The sequence below is a fragment of the Mixophyes fleayi genome, chromosome 3 (assembly GCF_038048845.1).
Source record: "Mixophyes fleayi isolate aMixFle1 chromosome 3, aMixFle1.hap1, whole genome shotgun sequence".
NCBI classification, from domain to species: domain Eukaryota; kingdom Metazoa; phylum Chordata; class Amphibia; order Anura; family Limnodynastidae; genus Mixophyes; species Mixophyes fleayi.
The window spans coordinates 105,690,718-105,709,654 of NC_134404.1; the positions used below are offsets into that span (position 1 = coordinate 105,690,718).

Sequence of the window (18,937 nt, forward strand, 5' to 3'; positions counted from 1 at the left end):
CTCAGGTGAGGTGACTGGGGCAGTGATCCTTCTGCCCCCTGTAGTGGTTGGCCATGTCTCTCTGGTGGCTGGCTACATCCCCTATGGCGCCTGGTCATGCATCGTCCACAGCACACACTATATTGTGGGGTCCTACCCTGGCATTCCTGCAGCTCTCAGATACGTTGGCACTCAATCATTTCCAATTGATGGGAACGGTCATTAAGGACAGAGTACACTATGCTGCAGAGAAGATTTAAGACTGGTTAAATAGCGCTCTTTTAAAGCGAGAGCAAAGTGCAAGATTTTGTCTACCCTTTTAACTAGTTTTATTTTTAAACTCTTGTGTGTATGAACCCAGACTTTTCAGGATAAGTCTTGTCAAAGAGCATATAGCATGTGCGCACACATAAATAATTATAGTCCCCCTCGAGAGAAAAGTCTGGATACCCTTTTCAAATGTTTTACATGAAAATTTTGCAGCCCATAAAACTAATCAATGCTTCCATTTGTTTATAAAAAGCATTTCTATATTTAATTAGACACATCCATATACCCCAGCAGACTTTCAGATTAAAATGATCATAACACAAAAATACAAAGCTAAAAACACCCATGAAAACATAATCCACTAATATCTACTACAACCACTTTAGGTAAATTTTCAATAGAACATACAGCAAGAATGTCATCTTATCTGTACAGCATTTAATATACACAACAAGCCTGTATTATATACTAATTGCCACAAACAGCAAGTACATATAGCCATGTTCTTTAGCATATACTTCAAGACCCTCATTCTAAATTCAGTTTATCATTATCATCTTTCATTTATAAAGCACTGAGATATTACAGTGTTTAACACTTATCTAGCTCATACTTGCATTCCTGGGTTTAGGTCAACTCATAGCTCTCGGCCTCCAAATGCCTCTATCAAATATTTACAAAATGTCAGATAGACACTTCAAATAGACAAATTGCAATGAAAATGCAGTGTGTGATCCAATGTCTGAAACTAGTCTCAACTAACATATTCCTTCTGTTGCTAATTGAATTACTCCCATACAATTCTGTCCAGCCCCAGAGTTTCTCCTTATTTAGTCTGCAGACCTTGTGATTGACTAATAACCAGAGAATTACCCTAATGCCATATGATGATGGGCACAACTTGTTTCTATTGGTACTAATACATACAATGCTGTAGGGGTTATCAATTACATTTCGTGGCTAGTATTTTTAGCTTAATATTCATTGCATTCTAAGGGGGTCTATTTTTGAAACCTAGAAAAGCCTTAAATCCGGTGACAATATTTTCACAAGAGATAGGGCCTCTTCCTATTTAGTAAAGGGTAATGCCAGCTGAAGCCATCGCTGGCAGTAGGCTATGGCTGGAGGCCTCTGGCGAAGCCTCCCTATTTCACATGTACCGCTGCTGTCCTCCTAATGCTATTGGCGATAGCAGAGCCGGTGCACAAGAAAAAAAGCTTTAATAGTTAAGAAGAAAAGCATTTTTATTTTTATTTTTCAATGTTAATTTACTTTCTGCCTTTTTACTCATTTCAATTTTAATTCATTTTACGTTTCTTTTAACGAAAGTTTGGGCTTCCAGTTCCACTGTGCATGTGTGAATCGGCAATACCTCCTGGACTGGTTGTGAAGCAGTAAGAGTACTCTTATCTCTACCAGCCCATATGGAAGGGGATCTGAGCTGCACTCAGCTGCCCCTGCGACATTTAGGTGTCCGTGAGATAAGAGGCCATTGATAATCTAGTTTATCAACTCCAGAAAATAAACAGGCTCCTATATATACAAAACTGGGTACAGAGAATTTCTACTATGCTTCGCTACTGGCTGGATTTACAGCATAACCACAATTAAAGGTTTGCCAGGTTGCCTTGTTTCCAAGTGCATTTGGTACTAGTTGACCATTGTCTGTGACCCAGCTGCCAGCACAATGCTTTTTAATCTTGATGTTTTCTCTCTTTTCCATGTGCTGTGTATTTGGTCAGATTGCACCACCTACAGGGCACACTTCAGGTCTGATATGTAAACTTAAACTAAATTGTGGAAAGAAACCAATCTTAGTTATATGAGTCAATTGTAGCTAAGGCCAGAAATATTGCATCCTTTGATTCAGTATGTTTTAATTAGATTTTTTTTAACAGTAGTAATAGTGGCTAGTTTTAAAAATGCTTTTGCCTAGTTTTAAACTGTTGTTGGGTTGCATTTGGAAATTAATTTATAATTTCTGATCAAAGTATAAAATTTGTTTTCGCACAATTTGAAGCAGTAGTATAAGGGAGCTAGTATGATTGCTGTTGTTGAGATTGGCACATTCTGAGTGCACACAAACTTTAATAATTTGCACAAAACATATGCGTATTAATACATCTATTGAGAAAACAGCAGAAGGAAAAATAAATGAAGAAAAATGGGATGAGACAAATGTGTCCAAAGGTCCAAGGTCATCATTTTCAACTCAAAGGGCTAGATTTACTAAGCTGCGGGTTTGAAAAAGTGGGGATGTTGCCTATAGCAACCAATCAGACTCTAGCTGTCATTTTGTAGAAAGCACTAAATAAATGAAAGCTAGAATTTCATTGGTTGCTATAGGCAACATCCCCACTTTTTCAAATCCGCAGCTTAGTAAATCTAGCCCCAAGACTATAATCTAGCACTTTTGACTATTGTCATAATAATAATAATAATAAAATATTTATATTATTATTATTATTATTATTTATATACATCCAGCGTATTTCACATAGCCATAAAGATCATAGATCATATTTAACATGCAATGACAAAATGTTGGATTTAGTGAGACTGAAGTTAAGAGAGCCCTGCTCTAAAGAGTTTACAATCTAGAGGCGCTACGAACATTGAAACAAATAGCAAAGTGCTTGTTTGTAGAATCCTGAATTATTAGGTTCGGATTAGTATACTAGGACACAGAAAAGCTGCAGTCTGGACTAGTTTAAATGGTGTGGACAGTAATTCTGTTGTTAGAAATTTACCCAGGGTTATTGAATTTGACAGGTTTTTAAAGAGTGGTGTTTTCTGGTAATGCTTAAAAGTTTAAAGCGATTAGCTTAGACAAATAGGGAGTGCAGGGGAATACGCAGGATTTTTAGAGAGGGTTTCCAAATGTTTGAATGTTGAGGGTGTGTGGTCAGCCCGTTGAAGAGGCGTGACTGGCACTTACTAACGGTGATCCTCTTCCATCCCCCTCCTTGCTCCCTTGTAATGCTACGTTTGGCTTGCTTATCCTGCATTACAACGGGGGACATACCTCCCAACTGTCCCTGCTGACGGGACAATGTCCTGCCTGTGCGGAATAGTGGAACTGAGTAAAAAAACTCCCCTTTCCTTGTAATTAATTTCCCACCCTCCTTCTTCCATGTAAATATTTATTTAATTAACTGTCTCATTAAAATGAGATATACAGTAATCCAGTGGGCTGGTCTAGCTCCACTCATGGGCGTATCTAGTGAAAACCAGCAATGTGTCTAGTACCAACAGATGGAAAGTATATATGAAATTACCAGACTCTGCTGGGAGTCCGGTTACATACATATAGAGACCCTAATGATCATCATATTATATTGAGAAAGATCAGCAAGCAGAATCGCACACAAAGTTCCATAAAATAAAGTGGGGCTCCCCTGAGGGTAGAGCCCTCACTGTCAGTTCCAGGCTCAACTAAGGTTGTAGAAACTAAACACTGCTGATTCAGACATGCTCCAAACAGCACCGAGAATCCTCTCCAGGCAATCAGCATGGAGTAAGACACTTTATTTTAAACTGCACTTAGAAAACAGCATAAGGATTGCTAGTGACCCATGAACATCTTAAGGGAAACCAGGTGTCCATCCAGCAGCTAACTCTGGTATCTTATGTGCCTACTTGGCACAAGAAACCAGTACTTACATAAACCTATGGCTGTAAGGGAGGAAAACTACATTGGGGCAAAGCAGTGTTATGTGTAAAAACGCTCGCTGTTCCTTATGTTATTACATTAGTCAATATAAATCCTTTTGATAGATACATATTACTAATGATATATCTGTGTTTCATAAATGGACAACAGCAAACACCAAGTAAAGACGCTGTCCAGATTCAGCATCCAGTCCTACTATTGCAGGCAGGCAGACAGCTTAGGTCATGTACAGAAAGCATACCTGTCAACATTCTTATATTTCTCTAAACATTCCCTCACAGATGAAGGAAGTGAAGAGTAAAAAGTACCTAATTTGTTCTGTCCCCCACACAGCTGCTTTCTACATTCAAGCACAACTTGTTTTCAGGTTACTGCAGAAGCTCCTAACACCAACCCTGTTACAAGTTAACTATGCAGGCCTGATAGCAGTAATGTGGCAAATAATGGAAGTCACTAATCCATCTTAAATGAATAGCAACAAATGTCCCTGTTTATGAGTGATGGCCATTTTCTTGTGGACCAAGAGGTTAGTCTACCTACTACTATGTTTATTAAGAAAATAAACTATTTTATCAGTGATTCGGGAGCAAGCAGGTGCACAGCCTGATGTGTGTATATGTGTGTGGGGTGTTTCCAGGCAATTGGAAACCCACACTGAGTGCACGCTTGGTAGGGTTACTGCATTCCAGAGTATGGGTACAGTATGAAAAGTACTGAAGGAAAGAATAAAAAGTGGCAATAAGGGAGGATGATAGGCATTGGTCATTCTCAGATCAAAGTAGAGCACTAGGTAGGTATATTTAGACTATGTGTTTGCATATGTTTGTATAACTAAAAGGCTGTCTGCTTAATTGTTCGGCCCTATTTGTCCCCTCCCTGAACACAGTAAATCACACACTTTTATTTCGATGATTATACTTTAAAACGGGAAACAACTGGATAATTGCCAGTGATGGTTAAAATGACACTATTTCTCTTTCATGGTGTATACTAAACTATAAAATCTGCATATTAGTTGTCACCTAGTTAGGACCTCTCCTGAGTATAATGCATATAATTGTGTTATTTATTCCACAGGAGAGTACACTTCTTTTTTGCCACATATCTATTAAACTTTCTATAACAGATGTCAATGATCAGTGACCAGGCTAATTTGGAGGCAAAACATCTTTACCAGCTCACAGGCTGCATGTCTGCTGCAGGTAATAATACACTCACCCTTATACCTGTGTGTATCTGTGAAAGCTGAAAAAGGCTTCTCCTGCAAGAAATTGACAATAGTGTAATATTCTAGTTGATTAAAAGTTTTCACATTCAATCAGTTTTTTGAATAACAAGATCAATGTCCAAATTGGTCACAGAAGTGTAAAATTGCTCAGTTATTTTTCTTGGGGTGATTAGGGTGAATGATACGATCATGTGTAATTAAATCAATATGTCTAGCTGATGGCTGCACACACATGGAGATTGCTGTTATCAGTGGTCAGATTTCCAAGCATGGTGATTAAAAAACCCCATCCCTGCCTTCTGGCTCCTTAACAATATCAATTCCTCAATTGCCAGCTTCAAAACAATCCATTTTAAAATATCTTGTTTCGGCTGCGAAAGCAGTGATACCGACCCATTGGAGATTGCCCACACCCCATCCATTCGGGAGTGGATCCAGAGACTGGAATTCTACAGAGCAATGGACAAGCTTTTACTCTCAACAGCTGAATAGTTGTCTTTCACGCCCCAGGCGCTAGAGTTCTAAGTTACGGCTATGAGAATATTATTCCATTTGGTGCCTCTGGCTCGAGTTCCAGGACTCTGGAAATGTACTCATCTGAACAACCCAGCTCTCTCATCCTCCGCCCTCACTGTGACATAAGCCGATTTCAATCGCTATCTGCACCAGGAAACAATCCCCCCCCCCCCCCCCCCCTTCCTCTCTCACCCACTACTTTGCCTTTCCCTGCAGGCGCCCAGGTGGCACCTACCCCTCTCTCTTTCTCTTTCTTTCTTCCTTCTTTTTATAATATATAGCTGATTGTTTTATTACAACAATATGTACCTATTTTGATGGTTTTGTTCTCCGTTTACATGCTTAAGTATGTCATTGTCGAAACTGCCACAAAAACTCAATAAATATAAATTACACATAAAAAAACCAACAACGAGATTTGATCACGTACAGGTTATTTTTATCCCCACACATGGGTAATGTTGATTCAAAATAACGAAACATCCAGTTTGCTTGATATTTGATATGCATGGCCTAATTAGCCAACACAGAGCAACCCCAGAGCCAATGTGATGGGCAAAGATACTGTCTGATACTTTAAGAAGTAAGCATGCTTAGGACTTATTTATCCCAGTTGAAATGGGAAGAAATGAGTGTCTGAATGATATACAGAATATGCTGACACTATATCATGAACAGGTATTATAGTCAGTGGTCGAGGCCAGTATACAGTGGGCTGCTATACCGTGACTTCTCATACTGCTATCAAATTCTATTCATTGACATTCTCCATACCGCCACTTCTAAGTTTCCACTTGAACCACTGATTATAATATTATATATTATATAGTTCCAATTTTTTTTTTTGCATTTTTCCAAAATCTAATTATTCTTCTAATTGTTTATGTAGAATTGCGACAGAGACAAGAGATGATAATGATGAGAAATCAAATGATGCCTGTCAACCCTCAAGTAATGGTTCCAAATCAGCAGAGGATGCCAGTGATGCCCAATCAGTTTGAGCCACGATTGTTAGAAAGGTGCCAGTTTTAATTGTTTTTCATAAACTGAGAGGGCTTAGCACGTTAATGTCCGCTGCAGAGAACTAAATGTGTTAAATATTGTGGAGTATAAATGCCCAGTAACTAGTCCGCTGTTCATTGACAGTGCTTATAATCCTTATGGCTTTTTTAGCATTTATCAGGCTCATGTGCAGCAATTTAGAGTACAGCGTACGTTGCTCCCTACAACTATAGAGGTAGATAGGGGGCATACAACGCAACTGATTTACAGCAAGCACATGCGCATGAATGTATGGCATGACCCCTGGAGAGGCGGTCTATTCACAGTAGGCGTATCTCCAGATATTCCTATAAGGAGGCTTTTCTTTTGCAGCTTGAGCCAGCTAATGATGATCATAATAAACAGCTTGTGTTATTACTAGTTTAAAAAAATAAACAAATGAATTAAAAATGATCCCCCCAAAACATGAAACACTCAAAGCCCAGGCTGGTTACAGCTAAAGAGATACAAACAGAATAGGGTGCCCCCTGCAAAAACTGCAACCAACACCAGGCTATACCAGGGTGGGCTGGTTACATGAACACAAGGAGACCCTCAGCATAGAGTCCCTCTGTCACACTAGTAATCGTTCTCAGCCTGGTCACCACATGACTGTATTCCCCAGGAGAATCAGGCCTGTGAAAAAAAGGCAGGTCCCACGGGAAAACCAGCCCAGAGCACATAGCACTGTGACTCGTCCAAATCCACCTGGCGGGTGGAGCTGCAGTAACAAGTTAAAGTGTTATAAATATGGCAGGTGTCTCTTAATAAGGCTCTTAACTCCCAGACTTGCACTACTACAGCTTCAGCAAGGAAGGAAAAGTTCTCCTATATCCAATAGTGTCATTTTCTATTAAATATTTCTCAAGCACTCCAGGGATCATTGTTTAAAAAAAGAAAAAAAAAACAGTTTGGAACAAAAATGGAGTAAATATAAAAGCTAAATTTGCTGTGAGTCATGTTCTATAAAAAAAAAAAATACACAAGTTTAAAATTATTTAAGTCATCTTCAGTTGAAAGTATGGTAGTAAGACAAAATGGGTGTGGTTTAAATGAACTCAGTTTGTAGAACTGTTGTACAATTTAAGTAAAAATAACAATACTCCGTAATGGAAGCATCTTTCACCATTCATAATTAGGTTTTGATGAAATAAAAGGCATCTTAAAAGGAGAAACAATATATAGAAATGTTTATTATACTGAAAAGTTTGGGGTTGTTTTGGAGAAATGTTCTGCTTTGATTTTTATTTTTCAAAAAAGTAACTACTCTTTCTTATGTATTTATTTTTGTAGAATTTTACTTCCATCACAATGATTTTATCTAATGCCATATTAAACAGATTTTATCAAATATGCCATAATTTATACAAAAAAATAAAATCACTGACTATTAGTGCTGTATTAACACAAAACCTCATAGGGATAAGCAATCTTCAAAGCATACTAGAAGCGTAATATAGTGCATTACGTCAGATCTTTATGGAATGGATAGAACAGTATTAAATGCAAGAAGAATTCCGTCACCTAACTGGGACCACACTCACCTCTTTGTCAATCCACTTACAGGCATTAGCATGAGATTGTGTGTATCAGAATAACAGGGAATGTGCACTCTTATTCACCCAATGGCATACCACACTATCTGATTTCTTATGCACTTTTATAAGAAATATAATAGAGATATGGGGCCTGATTCATTAAGGATCTTAACTTAAGAAACTTCTTATTTAAGTCTCCTGGACAAAACCATATTACAATGCAAGGGGTGCAAATTAGTATTCTGTTTTGCACATAAGTTAAATACTGACTGTTTTTTCATGTAACACACAAATACTTGATAGCTTATTTGTACACTGAAATGTAAAGTTGATATTTGTGTTCTACATGAAAAAACAGTCAGTATTTAACTTATGTGCAAAACAGAAAACTAATTTGCACCCCTTGCATTGTAACATGGTTTTGTCCAGGAGACTTAAATAAGTAGTTTCTTACGTTAAGATCCTTAATGAATCAGGCCCATGCTTCCCATCAACCTATAGACTGACTGCTGTTCTCTGGGTTAATATCCTTGGATGGACCATTTTTTCTTTTAATAGTACTCATATTTCACAAAAAAGATAAAAGAGATGCTCCACACAGTATATTATTCCTTTTAATTCGTTATATCCAAAAAATATTAACACTCATTAATATAAAACATTCATATAAAAAAGAGATACCCCCTAAGGGATTGCAAGTCTCTCACCAGGTCTGATGGTATAATATATGCCTTCAAAAAAAAGATGTTATTGTTTCTGGAAAATTGAAGTGCCACCTAGTCATAAGATGAGATTCTGATGCGTTCCCCGCTCCTTTCCACCGATGTTTTTCAACTTTAAGTCTTGGATGAAACTGGGCAAAATCATAGACTGAAAACTGTTTTCCAAAGGGACGGTGTGATATCGCCAACAAAGGTGACACATTTCTGTGTATGTGGATTCAAAACAAGCATGATGCCCAAGAATGATCAGATCAAAACTGTTTGGATCATTTTTGCACATGGCTGAGAATCCTATCAGCAGCTGGTGCATGTATGACTGCATGTTTTGGCAAAGTTGGAAATGTACCCAGTTGGTCAGCGCTGGTGTCTATTGGTATACCAGTAACAAGCAATTACTTTCACTCCACAACAGACACTGACTACCATTTACACACCAGTAGGTCCCACCGCAAGTTCTTCTACATTAAGCAAACACTGATGTTATTTCTCTTTGATAGAGGAGAATTATTACCCTCGACTGATCTGATCATCCCCAGCGACACAAGACAAATGCATATGGCCTCACACTTTGGTTCCTCAGTTCCTGCTCATACAAGTGTCATGTCCAACAGAGCTTTCTCAAGCCCAGGTAATGTTAGTGACGTTATAGATAAAGATACCAGTTCCTTGACGTATTATTAGATACTATACACTACTGAACATTATTTATTATTATTATTATTATTATTATTATTATTATTATTATTATTATTATTATTCTCTGATTGCCTTGAAATGGAATTATTCCCTTTTATCCTCAAAGCTCAAAGAAAAAAGATCCTCTTGACCAGTTTAATTAAATGTGTCCAACTACATGTACTGAAAAACTATTTTCTATATATTGAAGGTTACAACAACTTCCTACACACAGAGCCTTTGGATTTTGTGGCCAGGAGACAGGAACTGTTACAGAAACAAAATATGACAAGGTACATAATTGAACATTCTTCATTAGTAAAATAAATAAATACATAAATAAATAACATAATATATTAGTGCAATCAGTCCAAGAAGACATATTCTTATACAAATATGTTAGGAAAATCTACCATTGCTTTTTTACCTCTCCCCAAGTAGGAGAACCACAAGGACGATACACCAGGAATGGGGAGGTCCCATATATGGACTTGCTGTGGTCCTAGCTGGAGAGAGGGGACTTTGAGAAAAGTCATGAAGGCCTGGAATTAGTTTTTCTTGCCACCATTAGTTTATATTTGCTAAGTTGAATTTTCTGACATTTAATAGCACAATTGTTTGAACAAAGGTTTGTGGTCTATGATAATAGATCTGACTTCAGATAAAGTATGATTGTTGTTGAGGAACTACTTGATGTATCTGATAATACAAACCTGATTTCATTCATATATTATTTTCAAATCTGTTAACAAGTACTTTTTATAATGTTACTATAAATATTGAACCTATACACACAGGAGAGAGTGGAAAGGATGATGATGTAAAAAAGGAGCATATTTGTACTTAGTAAGATGAATGGGAGCTGCTCTACCACTTTCTTGGCTGGCTACTTGGCAGAATCAGACTGCAATAGATGCCAATGAAATAGTGTCTCTGGTGGTGAAATCCTCATGAAAAATGTGTACAATATTTCATTGGCATTTTACTAAAGCGAATCTCCAACATGGCAACACCTTCTTTTGCTCATCAAGGAGAACTTTACAAAGCACATAACCAGCATGTCGATAAAATGTCCTTCTTTCATGGTTTATATTAAATTGATTATTAATTGCTCCCCTCAGGATGGACATGGAAATGAATGCCATGTATCACCAGAGAGAGGTGGACAAGCACCAGAGGAAAGGCTATGTTGATATAGACTCACCATTTCTCTACCACACATTGCCATCTACCCCAGTAGCTGTTAGAGGTAGGCAGATGTGTCCAGAAGGCCAGATGTCCTCTGATTTGTTTGTCCACCGCAACGCCTTGGAGATCCTACATGGTAGCACAATTCTAAAGACTGCCAGCCCCTATGCGCCCATGAACAGCTTGCAAAGAGAAAGAGCCCGCAGACCCGGCAGAAGAGCTGGCAATCAAAAGGTTACAGAGAGCAACATATGTGTGCCCAAGGTCCAGGCAGAATCTAAATCTCATCCCTCCCCTATTGCTGCTGAGGAGGACAAAGAGGATAAAAAAGAAGAGGAGACAGAGACATTTAGCAGATGTGACCAAGTGAAAGCAAATACAGAATCTGCAGTGGACAAGAGTGCTATGGAAATCCAAGACAGACAGGAGAAGACAATCCATCCCATTCCTACAGAGACAAACAGAGGCAGGACTGTCGCTGAGAAAGAACTTACCAATCCCGGGCCTGCATTTGAGGACAGATACATTTACCAATCTCCTGTTCATCTCTCAGCAAGTCCATATAGTTTTCCAGTAGCTATGACTCCATCACTCCATCAAGGTTTGCATTTATGTCTAGTGACTTATTTAATTAAATAAATGAAATTATTAGTTACACTGTTTTGTCTGCTCAACAATATTGCAAACTAGTATGACATGTATCAAAAATATTACCTTGCTAGTCCTGATTAGCCTAACCTAGACTGTTTATTAATTTTTGTGATATTACTATTAAATGTCTAGTTATAACTTCATGAGTTAATTCCCTTTAAATGTCTATTCTCAAATATAAAGTACTAAGAAAATAGAGCTGTCCAATTATGTCTTGTTTGTTGGATGTTGCCTTGCAACACTTTTCTGTGACCCTTTAACCAATATATTCCATATTATATCATTTCATATGTTGGTTACAGCATAGTAATTATCATCAGTGATAACAACTGAAATATTGTCATTCCTTGCTAATGTTACAATACATATTCCAAGTTTTTTACAGGAAAGTAAAAGTTTTATCTAGTATATAAAAAGAATGTTTGTATTTTTGTTTATTAGTTTATCACATAACCTTATATATAACACATTAATTTTGCGCTCAATTGCCTTCATGAATCTTGTGAATTGTATGGATGAAATGACGGGTGGGGGTAGTAAATCCCTATAATGTCACTGAGACCAAATTATATAAATTAATATTCCATGTATTGCATGACAATCTTGTACCATTAAATAACCTTCAACACAATGATGAGATAGATACAAATATAAAAATATAAAAAATTTAAAAATAATATGAAGAGCAAGAAAGTTAAAATAGCATCAATGTGTTGCTAAGTGACTGATGTTAAAATCTCATATCACAAAAAGCATCAAATAACATCTGAAAGCATCAATCCAGCCTAATGCCTGTCCAAATTGTAAGGGTGTCCAAATGATCCAAGGTAACAATAAATGTCAATATATGTTGTATTAAATTTTGAGTCTGGTGAAAAAAAGTCAGGTGAAATAAGATTGCGGGTATTTGGCCCCAAGTGAACTCACTGTTCGTTGTACTGTACTGGATGCCGATGTGATGAGTGGGGATGCGCTGTAAAAAATATCAATATATCCAGGCAATCTGTGTAAGCGGATCATCGGAGGAGTATAGTCGGACAGGTGAGAGGATGGAGGATGTAAAATCCAACATGCGGCGTGCGTTTCAAGTGGAACACAAGAACTGTTACTTCCTATATGACATCAGGGGGGCGTGCCCAACGCATTTCATCTGTCTAGCAGATTTCCTCAGGGAGTTGTGTCTTTCGTTATAGGAGGTGGATATTTATGCATGTTTGTTTGTCTATGTAGCCAATCAGTGATCTTATCCAAAACAATTAAAGGCTGCGATTGGTGGGTTAGAGCTGGATGTCAGTCATTTCAATAAAACACATCATTTGTATAGTAATAAACATAGCATACACAATTAAAATCAGTATATGTGTCAATAAGTCATGTTAAAAGCATGCATAACAATAAAAAGTATGGATATGAAATAGACTGTATCGTTATGGGGTATATACAAAAATTCTGTATGTTTCTTGACAAAAGGTAGAGCCAGATTGATTTCTTATGTATGTGATTCACATGGCTTACATCTGGCCATGTGTGAGTATGTGTAAAATTAGATACCAGTTTCATCACCATCGTACATCCAATATATGGAGTGGAAAATGATTTTTGGTATAATCTGTTAATAGTTCCACCTACTTAATAGGTTTCATAGAGAGAGGTCAAGTTAAATATTAAGTCCTCGCGGTGCTAGGGTTTTCAAAGTCAAAATCATCTTAGCTTCTTCTCTATTGATATTTTTAATTGTATCACCTCCTCACCAGTTGTTGCACTTGTTTAATACCTAAGAAGCTGAGTCCTATGGGGTCGCAATTGAGTGTGGTCTGGAAGTGACTTGAAAAATGGTGTTTGTCAAATCCATTCTTAATGTTCCTAAGATGTTCTCCTAACTGGGTTTTAAGTGCGACCAACATATTGTTTTCCGCATGGACATTGTATAAGATAAATCACGTTTCTGGTACTACTGTAATGAATTCCCTAATATTATATGTTTTTTTTATCGTATAATGAATGAAACTGTGAAAAGCCCCTAGTAGACCTGCACTTCAGAGTTGTGCAATTGATGCATTTGCAACAATAATAAAAACCTGGTGTTTGATTGATGTCATTTAACCAGTTCGTGTTCTTATTGTCGATACCTTTTTTGATGTTATTAGTGACTAATGCCTTTCTTAAGTCTGGAGCCTTTCTAAAAACCACTTTTGGTTGTTTTTGGGAGTGAAGGACCTATAATATCATCTTTTTGTAGGATGTGCCAATGCTTTTTAAGTATGTGTTTGAGTTGATGGGATCCACTGGAATAGTCAGATACAAATTCAAGGAATTGGGACTTCATTAGTGTGCCCTGAGTGATATAGTCATCTGTTTTGGTGCAGTTTAGTCGTATTCATGTAAACTGACTGAATGGATAACTTTTAAGCCATTGTGGGTAATAGTGGTAATAGTGGCTATCTGATAGGATATAACTATTGACATCTACTGACTTTCTGTATGTTTTGGTGGCTACAGTGTTGTTCTGGATAAATATCTCTAAGTCTAAGAATTCTATAGCGGTTTTATTGTTATTAGCGGTGAAATGCAAGCCATATTCGGCAGTGTTGATGTATTCCAGAAATTGAAGGAGGGATGCTTCTGAACTTTCCCATATGATGAGGACATTGTCAATGTATAGTTTCCAGAGCACTAGATTTGTCCCCCAGCTGTTATTAGACCAAATTATCTGATCTTCCCAAAAGCGCATGTATAAATTAGCTGGGGGCAAACCTCGTGCCCATAGCAGTGCCTTGTAGTTGCCATTAGAAATGTTCCTCAAACCAAAAATAATTATGTTTCAAGATGAAATCTATATTGATAAGAATGAATTCTATTTGAGTTGTATTCATATTTGGATCTTATTCTAGGTCATGTGTCATGTGCTTTTAAGCCATTTGCATAAACACGATACTTACACCCTCTAGGATCTATGATAGATCCTCACCAACTTTTCGATCCAAAGACCTCTTTTGCATATGTTATTGGAAATCGGTTACATATGCTCCCAAATACTGTAATCAATCAGGAGCTAGTGTGTAATAATGTCACAAGACACTAGGGATTCCCATTGTGGTATCTAATTTTACACATACTCACACATGGCCAGATGTAAGCCATGTGAATCACATACATAAGAAATCAATCTGGCGTATCTAAATTTGTATGGGCAGGACGTAAGCCTAGAGTGCGTATGCAAATACTCTCTAAACATCAAACCTTTGGAGGTCTGGGCCTCCCAAATATAATAAAGTATTATAGAGCTACACATATGTCACAATGTATCTTATGGCACTCACCCCCTCATTATAGAGTGTGGACGCAGATTGAGGCAGACATATTGCAACTATATTCTCCATATTCCTTACTCTGGATACCATCCCAACATAGGACTAGACGTTTAGCTCAGCTCCCCACTGCTCATTTTTCTGTCTCATTATGGGATCAAGTAACCAGATTCTACAAGTTGCGATCTAATTACCCACTCCTTGTCCCACTTTGGAATAATAAAAACTTGTGCCAGGGTTAGATCATAAAATGTTTCATTACTGGTCCGCACATAATTTGCTCTTCATTTGGAATCTGGTCCCAGCTAGGGTTTTTCCTACATTCTCAGACTTACAGAGAAGATTTCATTTGCCCCAAAAAATCTTCTATCAATATCTTCAACTTAGGCACCTTTATCGTTCCTTAAACGCGCCCCCCTCCTCGGTTCATTGTTCTCCATTAGAATCTCTGTGTCGCTGTTCACCAACTACTAGAGGCTTAATTTCCACTTTGTATCAATTGATTAACAACTTTAGCCAACCCGATAAAGACCCTCATGAGCTTGCCTGGGAGAGGGACACCGGGGAGACCCTGACTCCTAAAGAATGGTCAAAGGTAAGAGCTAATATAGCTAAGTCAGCTATATCAGTTAGGATAAAGGAAAACTCTTACAAAATTTTCTATAGATGGTATTTGGTCCCCTCTCGTCTCCACTCTATCTTTCCGACTGCTAATGACAGATGTTGGAGAGGGTGTGGTTTGCGGGGTACCCTGCTGCACGTTTGGTGGTGTTGCCCTAAATTGCGACCTTATTGGCAACAAATTCATAATCTCATCAAGGATATTACACTGGTTAAAATGCCAGCGTCCCCCCTATACTCGCTTCTTCCTAGACGGCTCCCGGGCATTAGTCGCTCCACGCAAAAACGTATTAATCATATATTAAATGCCTCTAAATGTTTAATTGCCGCTCTATGGAAAAACACCTCTCCCCCCTCACTCTCGGCCACTATCAACAAAGTTTGGTCAGTTTATAGGATGGAAAGCATCACAGCTCTCCTCAAAGACAAACCAGTGAACTTCAAAAACACATGGTCTTCCTGAGCGAATCACTACGATGCTGAACCTCCCTTGACAACCGGTTGACAAATCTATGTTGGTTTGGATAGGTACCCCTGTCAGGTTTAAGAAGGATCATTGCACATATAAGTTCTGGAAAATTCTGATTTAATTCGTTATTCATATAGCCACACGGGTCAATGCTTCTCTACCCTACAATCTGAGGCATAATACAATGAGTAGAATATTCTCCTGTTCCCCTCCCCATTCCCATAACCTCCCTTTCCTTCCCCTATTGTTCGTCTCCCCCCTCCCTCTGAAAAATAAAAACAAACAACATTTTTCTTTTTCTTTTCCATAAATGACGTACCAGATTTTATAGAATTAATCTAAGTCTTTCTATTATTATGTGTAAACTCTATTGAATTTCACATGTATACAGTATGTTTATACATTCTCTTGGTATGTTTCAATCTCATTGTTTTGTTTTGAAAAAACCCCAATAAAAATTACTTTAAAAAAAAAAAAAAAAAAGAAATCAATCTGGCTCTACCTTTTGTCAAGAAACATACAGTGTTTTTTTATACAGCCAACAACGATACAGTCTATTTCATATCCATACTTTTTATTGTTATGCATGCTTTTAACATGACTTATTGACACATATACTTTTATAATTGTGTATGCTATGTTTATTACTATACAAATGATGTATTTTATTGAAATGACTGACATCCAGCTCTAACCCACCAATCGCAGCCTTTAATTGTTTTGGATAAGATCACTGATTGGCTACATAGACAAACATGCATAAATATCCACCTCCTATAACGAAAGACACAACTCCCTGAGGAAATCTGCTAGACAGATGAAATGCGTTGGGCACGCCCCCCTGATGTCATATAGGAAGTAACAGTTCTTGTGTTCCACTTGAAACGCACGCCGCATGTTGGATTTTACATCCTCCATCCTCTCACCTGTCCGACTATACTCCTCCGATGATCCGCTTACACAGATTGCCTGGATATATTGATATTTTTTACAGCGCATCCCCACTCATCACATCGGCATCCAGTACAGTACAACGAACAGTGAGTTCACTTGGGGCCAAATACCCGCAATCTTATTTCACCTGACTTTTTTTCACCAGACTCAAAATTTAATACAACATATATTGACATTTATTGTTACCTTGGATCATTTGGACACCCTTACAATTTGGACAGGCATTAGGCTGGATTGATGCTTTCAGATGTTATTTGATGCTTTTTGTGATATGAGATTTTAACATCAGTCACTTAGCAACACATTGATGCTATTTTAACTTTCTTGTTCTTCATATTATGTTTTAATTTTTTATATTTTTATATTTGTATCTATCTCATCGTTGTGTTTAAGGTTATTTAATGGTACAAGATTGTCATGTAATAAACGGAATATTCATTTATATCATATTTAGTGACAATATAGGGATTTACCACCACCACACCTCATTTCATCCATACAATTCACAAGATTCATTGAAGGCAATTGAGCGCAAAATTAATGTGTTATATGTATGGTTACGCAGGGAGGGATACCCTGAATTTTAGCAGCTCTTGCACTTTGAGAGTAGAGCGCAGCCGTATTATTGTTTTGTTCATATCACCTAACCTTAATGCATGTTTTCCCATCTTTTGGCAGGAACACACAGCCTCTTCCTGAACCGAGAAGATAATCCAACTGTTCAAGATATTCATAAATGGTCTTCACAGGATGTTTATAACTTTGTCTCCAGTCTGCCAGGTTGTTTCAGTTCGGCACAGGTTAATATTTGTAATTTATTTGTGCAGTTCAAGCATACACACCCTTAACTTGATATGTGTTAATATTAATGAACCATATTTTTGTAGGGTATATATATATATATATATATATATATATATTTGTATATATTTTACAGGGTACCTTTTAACTTCACGCAGGAACTAAAACTATATTCATAATAACACAGCCTATAATTTCATGGGGAGTTAGGAACATTAATGAGACGTAGGGTCATTAATGAGATGAAGTGTTTTTGACTAGAGAATTAATACTCTACATTCTTGTGAATATTCCTTCATCCCACGAATGGCTGCCTTCTCTGTGTATAGGCAAAGATCTTTAATACAGAGGAAAGGCCCTGTATTGTAACCCCTCTTTAAGGTGACATGCTTGGTGCGTCCTGCCACATAATATCATCTAAACATACATATTCACTAATGCAAGAACACATTAAATGTGAGTGTTCCTTTAAGGACAATTCCAAGCATTTCGGAAGTGTCTGCTACTTTATATTCATGCAGAGTGCAGAAAAACACAAGCTGAATTCAGAAGCTAGCAGTTCTGTCTGTCAGCTGAATAAAGCAGATTGCTGATTCACAGTCCAGTGGTGTACCATATGTACTTACAACATCAATTAATATGTCTAGAAGACTCCTTTGACCAACGAGAATTACATCTGCTGAATACTGTATAAGAGCAGCTCCTAGATATTCCTTAAGCGCCTGATCATAAAACAAAATTGCCTTCATTCTTATGCTGCAGACATAAAAAGATAATTTTTTCATCACATCACGTTTAGCATCCGTTTTGGAATATACTGCACATGTAGAGGAGAAAAGAAGTCTGTCTGTGTGTGATCGGCCTGCCGTCTCCTAGGTAACAGAAATTGCTGCATATATTGATAGGATGAATAGCCCATATCAGCAGCCTTTTAACCACTGGCCAAGAGATGTGAGTGTATCTTTTGCTGTTTGACATAGATGGAGGGAGAACATCCCCCCGATTAACTTTGTAACACAGCTAAAGTGGAAATTCAGGATAAGACTGAAGAGTGCAATTTACTTATGTGCTTTAAATATATATATATTTATGTTTAATTGTCCTTTAAGTGCCACAATAAACCTTGATTTCTAACAAGCCTGTCTAACACAAACCTAATATTACTTGTGTTTCACTAACGGTTTTAACGCTAGTCACATGCATGTAAATGAGCTGACAATAGAAATCATTGTTTGTAATGTCACTATGTCCTCTGCCTTTGTTACTAGCACTTGTGAGCATTGCAGTAGTATCCCGTTTGTGT

General features: G+C 37.5%; 1 protein-coding gene across 1 annotated transcript in view; it reads left to right on the plus strand.

Annotated features, from left to right (window-relative positions):
- The window catches only part of SAMD7 (sterile alpha motif domain containing 7), a 59,417-nt gene that overhangs the window by 18,990 nt on the left and 21,490 nt on the right, over positions 1-18,937 (plus strand). The window contains exons 4-9 of the mRNA XM_075202098.1: positions 5,000-5,124; positions 6,556-6,685; positions 9,465-9,595; positions 9,854-9,935; positions 10,764-11,431; positions 17,512-17,633. Of these exons, the coding sequence (XP_075058199.1) occupies positions 5,049-5,124; positions 6,556-6,685; positions 9,465-9,595; positions 9,854-9,935; positions 10,764-11,431; positions 17,512-17,633 (1,209 nt within the window). The 5' untranslated portion in view covers positions 5,000-5,048. The remainder of the gene's footprint in view (positions 1-4,999; positions 5,125-6,555; positions 6,686-9,464; positions 9,596-9,853; positions 9,936-10,763; positions 11,432-17,511; positions 17,634-18,937) is intronic.